The 21,957-nt window shown below is 29.4% G+C and overlaps 2 protein-coding genes across 2 annotated transcripts in view; both read right to left on the minus strand.

Moving 5' to 3' along the window:
* Positions 1 to 20,560, minus strand: part of Argk1 (Arginine kinase 1) — a 30,901-nt gene extending 10,341 nt beyond the window's left edge. Inside the window, exon 1 of the mRNA XM_085481333.1 lies at positions 20,440 to 20,560. The gene's annotated coding sequence lies outside the window, so the exon portion shown is untranslated. The remainder of the gene's footprint in view (positions 1 to 20,439) is intronic.
* LOC114940152 (protein GVQW3-like) lies at positions 8,525 to 9,326 on the minus strand. The gene is made up of 2 exons (XM_085481335.1): positions 9,151 to 9,326; positions 8,525 to 9,060 (listed from the first exon to the last, which is right to left on the minus strand). The coding sequence occupies exons 1-2, from the start codon at positions 9,190 to 9,192 to the stop codon at positions 8,818 to 8,820; spliced, it is 285 nt and encodes a 94-aa protein (XP_085337461.1). The 5' UTR covers positions 9,193 to 9,326; the 3' UTR covers positions 8,525 to 8,817.
* Positions 20,561 to 21,957: the final 1,397 nt, after the last annotated feature.

A 21,957-nucleotide genomic window follows, 5' to 3' on the forward strand; every position in this document is an offset into this window, starting at 1 on the left:
AAATGCGAACAATGTAATGATTTAAAAACTGTATACACGCTCGGAAACTCTTCGTCATCTTTCGGATATGACTGATGCTTCCACGAAAACAAATACATGTATAACGAGTTGCAAATATGATTCAGATCGCGAGGATGTAACAATGTACAGCATTGGATAAGTAATTTCATATTTGAAGCTTTCGCGGTAGATGAATATTAGAATGTAGATGAATATTAGAATTGTTTTCGATTTTGAATCGTGTAGGCTTTTGTTCGATTCCAAAGTTTCGTCAATATTTCAGCTCACTTTATCAGAGAGAAACAACCTGATATTTGATATATGTACAAGCAATATTGATAGTAATGATTAATGATAGCATAGTAATAAAATTGAAACCAATATAGTAGCGTATTAATAAAATAAAAATAAAATGCAAATATAATGAAGGAAAATATATATAAATAATATTGTACTAATAATAGCATATTAATAAAATTAGAAACTCATGATAGCAATAATAAATTTATTAATAAAATCAAGATAAACTGAATAAAATGTGAACAATATAATAAAAACGAAAGAAAAATATATGTACAGAGATTAGATGGTCACCTCCTGGTCTGTTAAAAAGTTCGAATAAAAAATTAAATAGGAGCTCTTAGTTTCATCCCCTTATAACAGTACGGGAAGATTTAAAAAATATCAATATACTTTTTACTAATAGAAAATATCCAAATTTCATTTTTTTAACTTATTCCAAATTTGAGAAAAAAAATTAAACCCAACCTAATTTTTCATGTCTTCCTTTGGAGGAGTGTAACTTCTCAGAGAGGGAGTACGTGAAAAATCTTCGTTAATCTTCGACAAAGAATCATTTCGTAAAGTCTTTCACATTTATTTAGAAACACCCTGTATATATAAATAATATTATATCCTAACGGTATATATATTAATATCGTGAGTCTAGAATTTTTATCTGAATATCCTAACGGTATATATATTAATATCGTGAGTCTAGAATTTTCTGGTTAATTTTTTTTATATAGGGAATCATGAACCTTGTGATTTTCAAGCACACCTCACGTGGTTAGTCAATCCGTTACGAAATCATGACAGATTAATCACTAACGAGCGTGCACCGGATGTGTATGTACATCTTTGTTTCTCGAAAAATACAATGTCTGATAGAAATTGTGATTACAACATGATGGGATTAAACGCAAAAAAAGAAAAGAGATTCTTAAATTATTGAATCGCAGAAATCCGCAGAATATGCATTAAAAGGTTTAACTTTTTTACAACTTTTATCATCTTTGTATTCGCCGGCTCGACGATAGTCAGAAACGTTACGTCACGTTATGTAAAATAGCTTGATAACAATGACAAAATTGGACGAATCGAGATAATTGAAGTGATATCGAATAAAAAACGAAAAGGTAAAACTAGCTCTCGAAACACCATTTTCATGGAATAGAATTTCGAATCCGCGGCCTCGCTATTTATTTAAGAAAGTTTGGCGTCGAAATAGAGCGGCAAAATGTCAGCAGCCAGTATTTCGGTAATTTAAACGCAGTTCACTCGAGCGAGACGAAGTCACGAGAGAATATTAACGCGGCTGCTGCAATCGCATTCGTATTCGTAAAATCGATAGTATCGCCAGTGGATATGGCCACCCGCGGTGAACGATGTAACTTGAGAAGCCTCGATAGCGTAACAATCTCAACATTAAATTTCAATTCTACAATTTTTCGCAATAACTACAACAATAATAATAATCCTAAATTAGGCTATGCGCACAATAGAAAAAATACGACGTACGAGTTTTATTTAATATTTTTTCTTGGTTCTTAACACATTGTGTGTTCGTCTATTTATGTTTTCAAATAAAATAATTCCTAATTCTTGTGTTCCTAACATTTAATAATATATTTATTCCTATTCTTAATTTTCTTTAATTATGCGCAGCCTCTTTAAAATAATATATAATATTGATATTATTTTCGACACTGTATTTTATATTTCGCGACCCTAAAATTGCGTATGCTGATACGTACATTTTCAAAAATTCGAGAGATTATGTGGTCTTATAAATATGTACATCATAATAAGTACAAAGAGAGCAATCTCCCTTTCTGCAAATGTTTGCATAATTTTAATTCAGGTCTCTCTTTATGTGAATATATGCGGAACTGCTATGTGTGTGCGTATGATGGGTAGTAAAATGTCCGATTATACCGACCGGATGAACGACGATGGAGATGTGATGGATCGTAAGATGTCATTTCGTCCAATCAGCTGTGTACACGCCGGTACATCGAGCCTTTTATGCTCGCTCGAATACGGAACGACGCTTTTGCCGGACACATTTGCGCAGTAATACATTCTAAATAGCAAAATATATGCATTCTGTACTCATATTGTACACATTTCTTAAAACGTGATGACAAAAATAGACACAGATGCAGACTCACAGATGTGCTATTGCTACTCAAAACACGGATATATTATATTTTGAAAATTTTTGCAAAAAATGTCATTATGAGTACAAAAATATGCTCAAATTAATATCTAAGCTCACACTTCTCATCATATGTATGTCATTTGCTCATGATACCTATCATCATAATATGATTACAAGACACAACACATTTCAATCAATATCAGAAGATCATCATCATCAACGTAACAATATATATAGAAGATGAAAAGCGAAATAAAGATTTCAAGAATTTTCCTATTACCTTTCCTATCACCATACAAAATTAGTGTTTCTAACATGTCAGGAAGTACCTGATCAATTCAACGACATACAAAATAGGGGTTATATATATATACATAAATAGATAGATAAGATGATTTTATTTTAAATATATCTAGGTAAAAGATAAAATTATATAGCAATTTATCTGACTAACTTCTAGATAATATTTTTTATACCGCTTTATATGAGACCGCTCATGTAAGGACAGTTATACAAAATGTAAATTATAAAAGGGATATAAAAATATATTCATACATTAATTTGTAAATTTCTATCACTTACTGCTTAAGTTATACTATTTAAGTATTTTTTTATATGTGCTATAACTCTAAACCAACCAAGACAGAAATGCCTGATGATCAGATTTTATGTCATGATCTTCTGATATTGATTGAAATGTGTTGTATGTCTTGTAATCATATTATAATGATAGATATCATGAGCACAAGTTACATACATATGATGAAAAATGTAAGCTCAAATATTAATTTGAACATATTTATGTACTCATAATGACATTTTTGCAAAAATTTTAAAGATATAATACGTCCGTGTTTTGAGTAGCATATGAGCCTGCATCTGTGTCTATTTTTATCATGTTTTAAGAAATATGAGTATAATATGAGTACAGAATGCATATATTTTGCTATCTGGGAAATTATCTAACATTATTCTAGATAATTTAGTAAAAATAACACTTTCACCCAAGATACAGATAAAGATAATACATTTCTAGTATCTGTATAAAGATATAACATGACGCCAAAATTTCATCTAGATAATCTATATAATTTTATTTAGATAACAAAAAATAAAATAAAATAAAATAAAAAATAAAAAGAGAAAAAGTGAATACAGTTGCGTTTAAGAATCTCTTCAATTTTATCTTTCATAAATATCTTTTATAAATAGCTATATGCATATGAAAAAGATTAGTTGTGTAAGAATGTGTTATCCGTTTAAAACATTTAGCACTTGAATAACAAGCTAATGCTTCATCTATCCATTTGCACAAACGTGTTATTCGTGAGAATTATAATCGTTATTGTAGCCGGAAGGGAGAGGCGGCGATTCAAAAGACTCGTTATATCACCTCGCGTCCACCACTTCACTGCCTGCCTCTTCAAACTTCAGAGTGCTCGTTCAAAAGATTCGCAGGGAGTATGAAAGAGCGACTAAAGTGTCGTCGCTACAAAGAAAGCGAAACGTGATGCTTTACTTAACGCGACATCCAATCCTCTTCTGTCAAATACGTGTATGACGTTGTAAGAAGATTTTGGAGAATTAGAGGATCATCGTAACTTTGTAGTTGAATAAGTTAATACATTTATTACATTGATATGTATATGTATAGGGTGTGTCAAATGATTTATCTCATTATTCTACGCAAAATATTATTAGGATTACATTAGGAATATTATAGGACATTATTAGGAAAAAATCAATTTCGTGGAACATCCTGCACAATTAAATATTACGTTAAAATTATTATTTAAAAAAAATTCGTTTATACAGGTTATTAATACTTTTTATAAATTTCGCTATTAATTAGAAATTCGAGAAACAAGACAGGATTTTTTCTTTTATCTTTATTTTTTTAAGAGAGAAATGATATAACTTATCTAGAACTTCAATACGAAGGCAATGAGTGCTTGAATTTTGAGATCGTGTTTCACGAAAACATACACACGTTCGGGTGCGATAAAATTATCGCGACACCAGGTATTCGATAACACTTGCGATAATGTAGGTGCATCTTTGACGAACTAAGATAATGAAAAGATGAACCTTTTGTCAAGTGAATGACGATTTTATCCTTTTCAATTGTATCTTTATCGTAACTACGCGACTTACGTAATGATTTATTTCGTCTCGCAAAAAGTGAAAAGTCAATATTTGAACTGCATGACGATGCTGCAATTAAACATCATATCGTTGCAGTATTTTATTCTTATACTTATATAATTATCTTTCGCAATCGAACAATTTTTGTTCCAAGATAAGAGATAGATAAGGCTTTGGAATTTTCCAAGCTTTTCGTCACCCTTAAATTATTTTGTAAATATCTCTGCTCAAGTAAACTGTAATTGCATATTCTGTAATATTAAATTAAATTGTTATATAAAATGTTTTTAATTTTTTTAATATAATTTTAATGGAGCGTCAAAATAAATCTCTCAAATAAATATTTATATATAATCACTTGTCATAAAGAATAAATAAGTAGAATTCAAATAGAACTTATTTATGCAATCTGGATTTCCGTACTCGAGGAACTTTTTCATCGCTTTTGTTAATATTACATGTTATTAAATTTCGAACAAGTAATAAAAGCAGTGATAATCGAAGTTATACTAATCAAAGTCTACTCCGTGATTTACAACGATAAGTAGATTGATGAAATTTATCACGGCAACATTGCATTAAATTCGAAACTGGCAAGCAAATTGCTACAATTGGCTCCTGCTACATATTTATGCGAGATGCAAATCTCGCGAGGCTGTCTGATGTTTGCAACGTGATGTTTGCTTGGAGTATTAAGGGGTAACACCACTGTAACGGCCCAAAAAATTGCACTTCTTCGACATTTTTTTTTTAATGAAAGGAAATGAAATAAAGTATTAATACTCCGTGAAGTTAATAAGCATATATTGAAGTACTAGTAAAAATTTTTTCATAAAATAATATTACAAAATGGCGGAATGGCAGCCATATTCCCTGATGCTCCTTTAAAATAAAAGGGTCTGCGGCAAGCAGTGTAGCCGTTGGAAATTTGAACCAAGAACAAATAAAAAAATTCCTCATGATCTTCAATGGTATATCTAGTACAATACGTATGGGATTTTAGAAATATTGATTTTTGAGTGATTGGCGAGCATTTGAATAAAGTCGTTCATTTTTCGACAGGATTTAACCGTCACGCAATAACGATTCGTAATATCAATCGTGCGTGCTCTTACCGTGATATTTTAAGGTTTTAAAAGATTTAATAATTAAATCTCAGACACATAAATCGCTTAATCGTATTTAATATTTATTTTTTATTCACACTCAACGTAAAAAAATATTTCTTATAACGCACATTTAATTGTCTCAAATTTATTTTCCATAAATTCGTTATCATTTGTTGTATTGACAATTACTTATCTAATTATTTACAATCTCCTCGCGAAATTAGGCCCTGCACACAATAGAGACAATATTAAGAACAAATTACAAATAAATATTAAATATTAGGAATAAATATTAGAAAATTTAAATATAACGCACAATAAAAAAATAAAATCACAAGGTTAAAAATTAAGCAATCGTAATCGACCAAACTGGGCAAATTTCTCTAGATGTTACCTCACTGTTTATTAATGTTCTCAAAAAACTTGTTATCAAAGCCATTGAAAATAGATGGAATGACATTAGCAATAACACTAGTTTTAATTTGGATCAATTTAAACACGCAATAGAGGTAATTTTAGATTCGACGAGCTTTTCTTTTAACGAATGTTTCTATGAACAAACCTTTGGCACCCCGATGGGTTCCCCCCTGTCACCTATATTAGCGAACATAGTCATGGATAATTTAGAAACGAAATGTCTTGAAATGTTGGATTTTTGTGCTCCTTTGTACTTTAGGTACGTTAATAATATATTAATGGTAATTCCTAAAGATAAAATTGATACAACTCTCAACATATTTAACAATTATTATGATCGTTTAAAATTCACACATGAAATCAAAAATAATATGATTAATTTTCTAAATACTACAATTAGTGGATTTTTAACACATAACGACCGTAAGTTTTCTTCTTTTATTTTCTATACGTTTTTCCTCTTTATTTTCTTGGTGGCATTCTTATTATATATGATAATTATAATTTTATTTTTATTTTTATCTTATGTATAATTTTTAATTTTATTTATTTTTCTATTTTTAATTTAATTTTTATTTTTTATATTATTTATTTATTTTTAATTTTTACCTATTAACTCTTTGTTAAAATTTTTTAATTTATTTTTCGGTATAGAATACTTCTGTTGTAAAAAAGCTGTATAACCTAATACTTTGTGCAGAAAAATTCTTTAATATTTAATATTTAGTTTGTCAGTGACAAGATTAGATAGTTTACCAATTGTTTTTTTATTGAAGTGTCTTATTGAAGTTTTGTGTAATTTTTATTGTATTATTAAAAGTTTGTAATCACTTTGTTTACAGCTCATTTGATAAAGATCAAAAACAAAAGTCGAAACGTAATGAAGAAATTTTGAATAAATCAATATTTTTGCCCAGTTTGGTCGATTACGATTGCTTAATTTTTAACCTTGTGATTTTATCTACTGGCGTATTTGAATATATTTTTTATCTGATTGGAAAAAAATAAAATATAAATTATGTCATATATGTAATCGTAACATGATCAAAAAGGTTTATATTTTAATTTATAAATTTAAACAATATTTAAACATTTGATAACAAAGTATAGTATAAAAGAAATCTTTAAATCCAGAGAAAATTTTTAGTATCATATTTAGTTTTTTAATTAATAAGGATTTTACTTAATTAAGGAAAAAATTATTTGGAAAAATATGTATATACTAATAAGTTCGTATTATTAATTTACAAAGAAATAGATAACTTTTAACTGTTGTGAAAAAACTCAAAAATAATGCATCACTTTTTTCGTTATATCAGAAAATAATTTTTTAATTTCTAATTCTAATGTTAATATTTGTATTTTTTAACTTTTTATTCGTTTCCTATAGGAATCATATTTAATATTTAATATATTGTTATTTTTATTCCTGATTCAAATTCTCAATATATTTGTTTCCTTGTTTTGAAAATAAAATAATTCCATAATTATTAATAATTACATAATAATTAATATTTCTATAATTAGTATTTCTAATATTTTTTCTATTGTGCACAAAAGGTCATATCGCTATTTGATGTTCTTTAATTTTTCCTGATGAGAAATATTATATATTTTTTATCTTGAAAATTGCTCAGGGGGAAGAGGACCATTCCTCTTCTCCTCATCATTGACATTGTTACATAACACGTGATGCTCGCCGCGCAACGTGCGACGATGACGATGAGTACAGTCACCGGATGCGAGCGTTTCAGGCCAGTTCCGCTCAATTCCGTGAAGGAATGGTAGCTCGAATTATTGCGGATTCCGTACGTGCGAGCGTACGTTCGTTCATGCTTCCGCGATAATCACGAACCACCTCCGCGTATGCACGCCGTAAAATTATGTCGGCCGAGAGTTAACGCGCCATTTGCGACACACTCCGACTAACTTTGCTTTGCATAATCCTTCTCCGAGCTTGACGTTCATTTGAGAGCATAACACTCCGACAAGTAAAAATAGAGGGAAAAAAAGAGAGAGAGAGAGAGAGAAATGTAACACTAATTTACAGCCAAAAATTATTTTAAACTAGACAAATTAGATTTTTGCAGGATTGGGTAATAACTAGTTAAGTTAAAAAATTAATAACTTTTAAGTTAGCTTAGTTAATTTAAAATATATTAATTTTTAACTAGTCAGTTTAACTAGTTATTTTTTACTTTAAACTTATTAAATTTTTTCCTAAATTAATTTTTTTAATCTGTGAATATCATTATTGTTATAAGTTATTAAGTTATTATAAGTTATAAAGTATTATTTTTAATAAATTTGATAAAAGGCTGTTAAGAGCAGTAAATATAAAAATTCAAATTACAGGTATGATTGAAAGTGAAGTCATACATGGTTTGTCCGGAAAATAAGTGTACTGAGCTCGGGAAAAAAAATTTATTGTACTTTTCCATACTTTAAGCTAATATTCCTCAAAATAGGACCCTTGTGAATCGATACACTTGTCCCAGCGGCGTTCCCATTCCTGGAACGCTCTCGCGAAGGCATCATCGGGGACCTCTCGAAGACACGTCGTCACGGCCTCTTTGACGGCGTCCAAAGTCCCGTAACGCGTTCCTTTCAAACTCCTCTTTATCTTGGGGAACAGAAAGAAGTCCGGTGGTGCCAAGTCCGGGCTGTAGGGCGGGTGCGGCAGCGTTACCACGCCGTGCTTGGTCAAGAACTCCGACACGACAAGCGCGGTGTGAGACGCATGCCTAATTGGTCCCTAATAATCTCGTGCACTATTGTTTTTGGCATATTACACTCCTCTGCTATCATCCGAACACTAAGACGACGATCAGAGTTCAGTTTATCGCGAATTTTTTGCACATTTTCGTCGGTGAGTGTCGTTGATGGGCGTCCAGGCCGTGGTTCGTCGTCGACCTCTTCTCTGCCCTCCACGAACATCTTGTGCCACTGAAAGATCATGTTTCTGGACATGGCTGACTCCCCGTAAGCCTGGTTAATCATACCGACAGTTTCGGTAGGCGATTTCCCAAGCTTTACCGCAAATTTGATGGAATAACGCTGCTCCAAAAACTTCGGCATCGCGTTCCGTGACGTGGGTCGAGCGTAGAGGTTCGCGTTAACGGAGCTCCTCACTACACCACAGCTCAGAGCCGTCTGCCGATTTCAGCGTCGCTTGTCAACATACCCCCCTTCACTCCCAGCCCGTCAGAGCGTTGCTGGGCGCGCCTGGAGCGGCGGGAAAAAATCAGTACACTGATTTTCCGGACAAACCATGTATATAAAAATAATATTCTTTAATCTAATGTCTAATAATGAATTACAATAAAAAGTGACAAAAAAGAATTAAACATAAGTCCTCTTTAACTACAATTACAAAGCGAACGTTTCGGTCAATATTTTGACCATTATCAACGCTGATTAAATTCTGAATTTAAAAAATAAACGGTGTCATAACGGTAACATATACATCAAGCATAATCAAAAACGTCATAGAGTATGTAACACATTAAAAATACAATAATAGATATAATGATTAACAAATATTATGGTAAGAAAAAAAGAAAACATGATGTAAAAATGAAGAGCGATATTCCTCCAACGTAGTCATAATGTGATGATTAAAATTCGTAAATTGTGTTTCTACTCCGGTTATTAGACCCGATAGACACACACACACATGATGATTTGAAACAAATGATTTGAATCCTATAACGTTATTAAATAATTATTGATTTATTTAAACTTAATAGGTTGTACAAAAACGAAGATATTTATAGACTTACATATGATTAGATTGCAATGTAAAACAGTAGTGTAGGAGAAACATCGATTCCTGCGATCCGCACACTTACAATATCACAGACAAAGTGATCGAAAGGTGAAAATGAGCGGTGTTACTTATTATCTTTATATATCTATTTTCAGAGTTTCGGTAGTTTATCAATACTGTCTATATATGTATCAGGTAAACATTCTGTGTCCGTTTGCAAGTTCAAACTATTTGTTTGTCTTTTAATATAAATCATCTCGGAGATTAATCTTTTTCCGAGGAAATTTTCTTTATCAAGAATTTTTACTTCATTCCATTTAAATTCGTGGTTGACATCGAGCCTATGGTTAGTTATAACAGATTTGTTCGTTGTATTGTTATTAATGTCAAGTCTATGTTCCGAAATCCTAGTACTTAATTTACGTCCCGTTTGGCCCACATTGATGCATTACAATCACATCACGGCGAATACTTTTATAAATATGACAAATTGTAACACGCATAAATTTCGTATAAATTCTCCACTTGAAGGAACGGACTATTAGTAATTTTAAGATTATGATGTATTTTTTGTAAGAATTATAAAATACTTAACATTGTTATACTGAGGAAGACCGCATGCGGTTGAAACGTTTATGGAAGGTTTTTTTTGTAATTTTAATATATTGTTTATGGAATACATTTTAATTGGATACAACATCTTAAATATTACTCGATAAGTTGGCCTTTTTTCGAATACATTTGAAGTAAATTTCAAATAAATATAATGCATCTTTTTTACGAGGGTTAACATTTATTTTTAAAAGTTCCGGGAAGAAAAAATGAAGAAGCTATCGTTCTTGCGCGATTTTATCTTTAGAGTTCCACCTACGCGAAATTATGCTTGCAAGTCATTGCGCAATGGCACTTTACAAACCGAAGAGATATCTCTCTTTCTCAACGCGCGAGAAGAGAGGAAAAATCGGTGTTTCGAGAGGAGAAGGGAATGGAGGAAATGCGTCCTGTAACGATTATGCGCGCGTGAACGAAAAATTAATTGCACGATCAATACCAGAAAAGCCTTAAGGGCCTTTAGATGATTGCGATGTCGCTCTCTAATCATGGTTAACTTGATTTTCCTATCCCTTCGTCTCTACAGGGTATCCTTACGACCCTCGCAGATACAAAAAAAAACTCTTTCCCTTTTTATCGAGTTCGAACAATCGAATCACTTTAAATATAAGAAAAATATGGATTTTAATTTTGCAGAAAATAAATCAATGATTAAAAAATATATATATCTAAAATTCCTAGGTCAATAAAGAAAAAAAATTTCAAGGCTGAAAAATCTACAATAGTTAAAAATCACTGATAATTTTTAATTAAATTTTCAATTTTAGAAAACATTTTTCTTTTACAAATTGCAAGCTTGGAGTTGATACAAATCTGTTTTTGGGGAAAGAAGAGTAATCTCTCTCCCGGGAAACTTGGATCTCCTGCGAGAGATGCATCTATTGATCCATCATGCACCCTGTGCAAAGCAGCTGCTTCCTTGCAGCATTGCGCTATCTGTCGACGACTTGTTACAGTTGTGAGAGAACGACTCGTTCAATACGACTCGTTCGGTAAACGCTCTGTATCCCATAATCGATAATTTGGCATAGTTGAAAAATTTGTTTTCTTGTTAAGGGGATGCTGCTGTTATTCTGTTTTACCAACTTTAAGTTAAGTTAGGTTCACTTTTTATTGAATATACAGATTGAAAAATTCTCCACAATGAAAGTACTAATAATAATAAATGGGAAACGCTATCCGGCAACTAATTTTTGCTGTTTTATACCTCGACATCGATTCCGCACGCAAATATACATACATAATTAATCCAAGTACGAATCTTTTGATACAGGCTTTTAATCTCATTTTTATTACTTCTGTATTATTATTTCATGTCCATTTCTATTGAGAGCGCCATATTTTGTGCACAAATAAACTACAGAACTTTTGTATTAAATAAATAATGTTATGAGCTGATGCAAGAGGCCGATAAAAAAATAGTGTATTATTTAACTTTTATTGTTTTTTTATACGAAATTACAGCGCTCCCCGTTCATTATTATTAGTACCTTAATTGTGAAGAAGACGGTTTTTTCAATCTGTATAGCCAATAAAAAGAAAAGCCCTTGAACTCAAAGTCGATAAAACAGTCATGGTCAGCATCCCCCTTTAGGAGGTTTTATCGATAAATATTATTTTTATTTAACTATTTATTGGCTACATAAAATGAAAAATCCTTCACTAGAATTAAAGTATTCATAATAACAAATATGGGCTACTATATATGTATATAGAAAAAATGCTAGATAATTATAGTTCTTTTTTATGGGTTTTTTTTTACATTAGATCAACCTTACTTAAACAATAAGAAAACTGTAATTATTTAATTTTCTTGATTTCTTTTTAAATACACACATAGCAGAGCTCAGATTTGTTATTATATGAATACTTTAATTCTAGTAAAGAATTTTTCATTCTATATAACCAATAAAATGTTAAATGAAAATAATATTTATCCCCTTAAAAAAGGTCTCCGTTATAATTTTCTTATTACATATTCAACATATTTATGTGTTAATTTTACATGTTGCTGGTGTGTTAATTGAACACAATAGTTAAATTATTAGAACTACAAAAAGAGTATAAAAATAACACAATGTGCATCTATTTTTAATTTTAATAAATACGTTCCGTATTATTAGTGATAAGATTATCTGTTAAAATTTACAAAAAAAATGTTGATTTTATTCTATAATATAAATAGAAATAATAAAATGTTAAATTACCTTTTTATAATTAATTTTTACATTAAAACTGTGTTAGTTTTACAGAAAATTTTTTCTAATTACTTGAAGTTTGCATTTTTTTCGTGTAAAAATATTAACAGTTTTCATGTCATTAAGTTAAATTAAAAATTTTTGTGGACTGTTTGAGACATGTAATATCTGTTAAATTTAACACAATTTTTCAACAATTTTTTGTTGAGCTAACGTTTACAATTTTACGTAAAATGATTGAAAAAATAAATAACAGGAAAAAATATGATTTTTGTTTTTATTCAAAAAAAGTAATATATAAAAAGATTATAAATTATTATAGATGCAAAATCGCTATAGTGTTCACCATTTAAAAAAATATAAATTTGAGATACCGTTAAAATAATATTAAAAATCCAGTTACATTTCTGTTAGAAATAAATTCTTTTTAAACTTTAGTTAATCCCTTTTATATTTTATTAATTCTGTTTTCTGCTTTGACAGCTTGTTGAATATATTTGCACGATTTAACATTTGTAATGACGATCTCTCAAGAAAACTGTTGGCAGACACGATGTAATTATTGTATTATGCAATATGAAAACCTGGCACAACTCTAAATCCCCGGCACATATATACAAAGTTATATATTGAGATCGTAAACAACACTGGCTTCTGCTTCACCACGGACAAACCAATTTATTTCTGGACAAACGCATCTCTCTTTCTCGTTTAAAAATCGTGTTCGTGCTACACTTGAATAAAATCGATTCTATCTTTAAAATCTCGTGATATTGTATTGTATACATTTTTGCCAAACAATTATATAATAAAAAAAAACCTTTAAAAAATTATGTATATTAACAAAATTTATAAATGATTAAATAATTAGTTTTGCAATGTACAAGATTTTGTCGACGAAAATTTGTTTCGATTAATAATAAAATCTAATTTTAAGCAATTAAAATTTTCATGCTATTTGTTTCAAGCTTAAAGCTCACATTGTCATATCACGACGAATCCAACATTAGATATTATTGAAGATTTCAGACTTTACTGTGACTGTGATGTAAGGTCAAGGTTGCAACTTGTGTGCAAAGCTAAAAACGAAACAAATCGTTATAAATTATTCGGAGACTTTATAGTCCGGTAATTTCACACCGGATGTCAATTTTCGCTAATTTTCTAATGATACTTATCATTTACTTGGCTAGATAATATTTTATCATTAATCTCAAAGTGAGTAGAAGAAAAAAGGTACTAGTTAATAAAATTAATAAATTGTCTAATTAATTATTATTTAATATTATTCCATTCACATAAAAACAGAATGCAATTAATTGTATTAATAAAATATATTAATAAAATGTTCTAATTTAATAATATAATTATTTATAAATTCCAATAATTTTTTAATCGATATAATTAAATAATTTGATATTACGGAAATAATATGTTTTCTCTGTCATATTAAAATTATTTTATTTATGAATTGAAATTATGTAAAATTATAAAATTGAAGTTATAAATTGTAAAATTTTGAATTATAAAAAAATTTTAATGTCATCGTTATACTTGGCAAATTTGTTTTTGCGACATGCCGTTTTAATTTTTCCACTAATTTATATATACTGAAGATGGTCCAATAAAAGGATCGAAACATCTATTTACTATTTAATTAAGAATAATTAATAGTTGTTCGCAACATCTTATATCCAGTGCGTTTGGGTCTTAATTGCCTCCCTCATTTCAATATTATTTTTGCAAAAATAAAAAAATTTTTTTATTAAAAAAAGTAATTTATTATCTCAACAATTTAATCACTTTTTGCAATTACAAGAATAAACATTTCTGAATTCTACAGGTGAGCAATTCTGTAATTGCCGATCTGACCTGTTGATATACCGTAAGTGCAGCTAATAATAACGCGACGCTCATTGCGCTTTATTTTACGAACCGAAATAATCACCGTCACTCGCACGTTGACAGATGTTCGTTCTTATCGTCTACGTCAACTACAAGATAAAAAAAAATGTTCGTGGAATAATGTCTCGAGAGATAAACGTAATAAGCTTATGTGTAATTACATTTGCATCTATGTAAATTGTAAATATAAATGCAGCTACAACCTACAACACATGTCAAGTATTCCGTCCAGATTCTAATTTAATAAGCAATAATATCTACATTAATATTTATTTTAATTAATTCAGTATCATTAAATTATCTGTGCTTAATAAATATAATAATAATTATATATATTTTATATTATATATTATTATTTAATTTTATTTTTATTATTTATTATATATTATGTATTTTAGAAATAATTTTTTAGAAATAAATTAATGATATTTTAGTAATAAATTTTCAGAAAAATACACTGTGATATAACAAAACGCGAAAGGTTCCTGCAATTATTCGATGTGTTAAATTTTAAAAAAGTGAGAAAGAATGATTTATATCAAACTTCCGGAATTACACGTAATAGTATCGATCGAGGTCGAAAAACGAAACCTTTAGAGCATACATATGTGCATCTGTGCATATCACGCATCGATAATATCCATAATCTGTAACACACGGCGAGCTTTAATTGGTCATGATTAGAGGTCACGAGCGACATACATATACGTATACAAAATACTCTTATAGGCTAATTGGTCTCTAATTAAATTGAAGGACAAATTTAAAGACGAAGAAAGCGTTGCATCGAATTCATTTGAAGCGTGATTTTTCTTTTTTTACGCTTCTCGCCAAGCAAACACCCGTGTATGCACGTCAGCATGTCAGGTATGAGCGTCATTACGAGTTGCGAGTAGGAGGCAAACCACATCTGGCCTTAAAGTATCGAAAGACACGTCACTCGATAATCCTGTGTCCGCCTGCTTAAACGTACCTGACACGTATAAGCGAGCACAGAACGTTGCAAATGTATTAGAAAAAAAAGAATGATATAATACTCTTTGCTAATAATATCGTAAAAAATGGATATTAAACAGCTTATTAGAAGAAAATTATTCATAAATACACTGAAAAAAATTTGTTAACTTGACTAAACTTTTCAACTAAATATTATTTTGTTAATTAAACATAAAAATATTTAAATTAAATATAATATATTAAATCTAACAAAATATATTTAATTTAAATCTAATATATTAAATCTAACAAAACATATATTTGACATAATATATGTATGTTCAATTAACAAAATAGTAATTTAGTTGAAAGGTTTAGTCAAGTTAACAAATTTTTTTCAGTGTATTTATTCATAATTTTGTTCTAATTTGTTCCATTAATAAATCTTTTTTTCAGTATAATGAAAACAATAAATTTATCTAACTTATATACAATATTTTGAATTAAATGTAAATTTTGTCATTTAGAAATAATAAAAATTGAGATTGTTTTGGTATTCTTCTTCTACTTGGTACCTTCATGTATATTGTTTCAGCAACAAAACGTGTCGTATTATTAAATAGATGCTCACAATAGAGTTTCGTATATACCACGCTGTATATCTGGTCTAGAATTACTTGAAAGAACGCGACCGATCGATGAGGTAAAATTGATCTATCGCAAACGGCTCAAATGTTCACAAGCTATATATGTATTTTTCTTGTCTTTTCATTATTATTATACAAATATATGCGATATTTGCAAGAAATTTTTAATTTTGTTTGTCAAATTTAAAAAATGTGTAATTTAAATTATATATAAATTTGTAATTAGGGGATGCTGACTCTGTTTTATCCACAAATATTATTTTTATTTAACTAATTTATTGATTATATAAATAAAAAATCCTTTTTTAAAATTAAAGTAAAAACACAAAGAAAGTTAAATAAAGATAGTTTTCTTATCGATCTTCTGCAATAAGAAAGACTGATAAGAAAACTGTAATTATTTAACTTTCTTGATTTTTTTTTATTTACATATATAAGAACCCAAATTTATTATGATTACTTTAATTCTAGAAAAGAATTTTTCATTCTGCATAAATAGTTAAATAAAAATAATAAGGATGCCGGATTAGTTCTGGTTTATCGATTGAAAAGTGAGGTTAGATTCGACTATAAATCTATTTATTGGCTATATACTGATTGATAAATTCTTTTCCACAATCAAAGTATTAACATTAACAAACCGCGTTAGTTTATAATTTCAGGTAATAAACAATTTGTACAGCTAATAGATTTATAGTCGAATCTAATTTCACTTTTCAATCAATAAAATAGAACTAATCCGGTATCCTCTTAATATTAAATTAAATTTATCATAGTTTATGCAGCTTTCATATCTTCTTAATGGATAAGAAAATAACATCTTGCATAAAACAGTTCGAGGTTTGCCGGTATGCGACATCTCTGGACTTATATAATCCTTCCCTCTCCCACCCCTCTTCCTCCTCCTTCTCTACCCACCCGATCGTTTGTGCGCGGATCTATACATGAGCGGCTGATCTGTCAATGTACTTCGAGCGGAAATTCGCCTAACAATTTGCATGTTCGATCAGCGTGCCGAATGATCTCGATCAATATCAAACAACGAAAGATACGATATCGATCATCGACCGAAAGTGGGAGGCGTTGATTGGTAATATATTTTCGAAAGGAGCGGAGCGAATAATATAAGCCTGAATCTATGTTCTTCTACAAAAAATTTCAGCGTTGAAAAAAAAATTTATAATTATTATTTCTCAAAAAAAATTATATATATACATATATTTTTTTAAAGAAAAAATATTGTACAAAAAATATATTACTACATATAATTAAGGAAAAATTAATTTAAAAATTTTTATATTTTGATTATTTATATTTATAATTTAAAAAATTTTATGATACATTTTGATTTTAATGTATCAATATATATTTTGGATAATGGCTGCAATATATGAAAAAAAATCAAGTGCCGAGGTTTCGCAAACATGACGTAACATAACGTTCTGCATAGTGCATTAAAAAGACTACAAACTGCCATCGTATAAATGTTTGTGCGTAGCGTTACGCGGTCAGCACGCTAATTCATAATATTAGCAGTGATGGATCATCGGTTAACTCGACCAGCATCGCAAGCGTTTCGCTTTCAACTAAAATTGCAGATGTGTAAAAACAAACATCCTGCAGTCTTAAATAAAACTCCAGCGCCAAATATAACACAAAAATAATTAATAAATATGTTAAGAAGTAAAATAGATAATATATGTATGTATATATGTTATATATAATATATTTATACAAAGTGTCCCAAAAGTTCTGCAACAGTCAAAGGTCTCGATAACAAAGTATTTTAAATAAAAATCATATAGCTTTAAATGATATTAAATATAGTAACAGTGTGACTACCTTGAATTTTTTTAATAAAAACTATTTTTGACTGCACATTCTTGTAACTTATCTCGAGAGTTTTTCAAAACACTATAATAAAGTATTTTTTCAATCAGTGCTTCTCGAATTATAATATAATGCTTGAAGTTTACAGTATTTTTTTAAACATAAAATATAAAATATTTTTTAAAATATTTAGTTTTCGATAAAATTATCTTAATACTTTTATGCATAAAGTAATTAGACAAATCAATTGGAGTAAAGGAAATGCAAAGTTATTTTTAAGAAAATGTATTACAATGCAACGTATTTTTTCTTAAAAATATATAACTATCAAAATATATTAATATATAATTATATATAATTATCAAAAATGTATATTGTCAAAAAATATTATCTTTTTTCCAAGTCTCATAACTTGAAAAACATTTAACAAAAAAAACTTTATTAGTCTTTTGAAAAGCTCTTAAGATAAAAGCTACATGAATATATGTAATCAATAATCAAAAATAGAAGATTCCATTAAAAAATTTCAAAATAAATTTTACGGCGTCTTAACAATGCTATTTATAGTCACATTAATATTACTTAATGTGCAACTTAAAAGCTCTATAAATTTTATTTGAAATATTTTACTCAATTTAACTGTTATAAGATTTTTGGGACAACTTGTATATAATAATGCAGTATAACATTTCAAAATGAAAATTTTTACGCGAAAAATAGGTATTTCAATGTAAAGTGCGTTTAATAAAAATATTGAAAGAATATGGATTTCGCGTCACATCAAAATATAAAAACTTCGCTGTCTTAGGCCATTGTTATGATTCGAAGCGTGACGAGGACGGCTGTCACACACTTATCATTTATACAGTTAATCGTTTCGCGCGTTCCCGACATTTCTCGAAATCTCATAGCGACACTCCAGGAAGTCCGGAAGATTCGGCGTGATGACATAAGAGCCGCTATATCGTCATTGATCGTCGTCGCGAGAAACAAACGCGATCACTCATCCTTCCCGGGGGGGGGGCGTTTCCTGATTCGCTGAATTGCGCCTTACGCAATTCACAGTATTTTGAGGTATAGCCTTATCAATCAGATAAAGACTGACGTAGAATATCGAGTTTCAGCCCGAAGATCTCAAGGCGGCCCGGAATTATCGTTGCTGTATATTTATTGAATTTTTTGACCTAGGGTCGACGAGCAAATATTTTTCCTTGCGGATACATATAAATATGACATTGCAACTAAAATAAGAAACGAAGAGATCCTGCTTCGAGAGAAAATGTACGAAGATATAAAAATCTTATATTCCGCGTTTCCGAAATTAATTATATACTCGAGGATAATTAATTCGATTTTATTTTAATAAAATATTTTTTAAAATAAAATTTTTAATCTATAATAAAACCTTTAATCTACAATTTATTCTTAGAAGATGAAAAATAAACTAAGTGAAAATTAGGTTCTTTCAAGAGAGAAATTAATGAATAATTATAGCGATGATTCGGGGACACCCTATATATAACATACTCTCAGAATGAGCGTCCGAATAAATTGAGCTTCATTATATCGTTGTCCGCGAAGTTTCCTCTCCGCAAATTTCTCTCGATCAACAGAAAGAGAGCAAAATATATATATATATATATATATACATATAAATAAAAATATATAATAAAATACAGTAAGAATTTCTTATATGATTCTTATAGATAATGAGCTTTTCTGCTCAATCTGCGAAATAAAAAATCGACTTGAGTATTTCGGGGAGTCGTTATCGTTTTATCGATTGTCATCCTTATCCCATTACGTAACCCGCCTTTATTCCCGAAATTCATCTCGGTTCGCCGTCACCAAGCAACAACTACAAGCGGATCGATTTCGGCGAAATAGAAACTTCATGATGGCGATCTTCGGAATAAGCGAGGTAACCAATTTTTCTTTTTTTCAAGGTCACGCAAAAAAAAATTTCTCGTCGCATTTTTCACTAAAGAGATCAATGAACGAAAAAAGAAAAATGTTCAATCATCGATATTATATGTGATTTTCGGAAACTGGCTTCCTTTCAATGCAATTCCTTCGTCATATCCTAACCCAAAAGACTGCACGCCGCGATTCAGCGAGCCGGGAAGAGGAGAGCACCTGCCTAACGGAACACACCGGGCGAAACCGGTATTCACGTGAAACAATACATCATTTCTCGTCCGCCTGCGTGAATCATCAACTGAGACGATATAACTCGAGACATCTCGACGAATTGAAAAATAAAAGTCAAATCATTGCCTAAATAGCTAAAGAAGAATTCGGTAGTCGACGAACTTCCTTCCGGTATTTCCGGATATTGTGTGACGCATATGTAATATTATATTAAGTATAGTAAAATTGAAGAGATAAATATATATATATATATATATATGTATATGTCCTGACTCACCTTGACAACGCACGTACGACGACGACGAGAGATCGAGGGGCGATCGGGAGGCGCACTTTCGGGAGGATCTGCGGACAACACGAAACGCACGCTGCGCGAGTCTGCGACGAAGTGACGCGACGTAACGCGACGAGGAACCCGCTCGCCCGTCCAGAGTCGGGAGCCTCTCCTCCCGGCTCGGCCAATCGCCGCTCGCCTCGTTACCCCCACTGCTCCCGCGTTCGCCGTTCCGTCCGTTCCTTCGCATCCGCGGGACGTAGGAGGAAAAAGTTTTTCGGTTGCCATCTGGATTATCTGCTCCCCTCGTTCGATTCTCGAATTCAGGATTTTTCATTAAAATTATTTTTATTTTTATATCTGTATTGATTTTTTATTTTTGTATGAATTTATAACGTTTGATATTAATTCTAATTTTTTTATTAATTTAATTCTTTTATTTGACGTATTTGTGTTTTGTATTATTTTATATTATTATTATTATTATTATTATTATTATTATTATTATTATTATTATTATTATTAAGAATAAGAGAGTCGATCTAATATTCTTATCATTGATTATTATTATTATTATTATTATTATTATCAGTATTAGTATTATTATTTGTAAACTTTTCAGGATATATGCATATATGGTATGCATTATATATGATATGTATTGATTATTCATATTTTTAACAAGTTTTTCTGCAGTGAATATTATTATTATTATTATATTATTATTAATATTATTAATATTAATAATATTATTTATAATACTTTATATAATACTTTATATTATTATTATTTATAACACTCAGGATATGTGCAGATATGGTATGCATTATATGATATGTATTGATTATTCATATTTTCAATAAGTTTTTTACAATGGATATTATATTGCAATGTAATAGATATATTTTATCTTTTAATTTAATTTTTCCAATTTCTTCCTTTTAAAATTAAAATATTTTTATTTTTATGTTTAGTTGGCGCAAATTTAATTTTTATATTATTATATTCATAATGATGCGTGTGTCGTGCCTTTTTTTATAGGATTAATGTCGCTCAAAAATTTTCGTTGATATTTACTATCTATTTTCAATCAAAATTGAATTTTCTAAAATATCAATCATACATCGAGATCAATTAGTATTAAGTATCTTAAAGCTGTATTCTTAGATTATAGTAAACATTCCTTTTTTAATTTACATGCGAATAATGGGTGAATGGAATAAAGATAAAATTACAGATACTCTAATATTCTAATTTTCAGAAAAAAACAAAAAAAAATTTACTGATAAATTAATTGATGTTTAATTAAAAAGATATTGATAATTGTGGACTTAATTGTAGACCTAGTTAAGTATTCAATCCCAAAATATTAAAGTAAAAAACATTCAATAGTCTAATAGTGTTAATTATTATTAATTAAACGTACCAAAATTTTTTTCAGTACTTTGACAGTATGTAAAATTAATTGCTAATAAAATAACAGTTTTATGACTAAATCTGTTATTGTTTTGTTATTAATTT

Source organism: Nylanderia fulva, unplaced genomic scaffold, assembly GCF_048542155.1.
Source record: "Nylanderia fulva isolate GAGA-0341 unplaced genomic scaffold, ASM4854215v1 Scaffold174, whole genome shotgun sequence".
Taxonomy (NCBI): Eukaryota; Metazoa; Arthropoda; class Insecta; order Hymenoptera; family Formicidae; genus Nylanderia; species Nylanderia fulva.

Coding starts and splice junctions, on each gene's coding strand:
- LOC114940152 (XM_085481335.1), bottom strand. CDS start 9,192: ATGCCGAAGTTTTTGGAGCAGCGTTATTCCATCAAATTTGCG. Junction 9,061..9,150: donor GTTATTCCATCAAATTTGCG/GTAAAGCTTGGG, acceptor ATGATCTTTCAG/TGGCACAAGATGTTCGTGGA.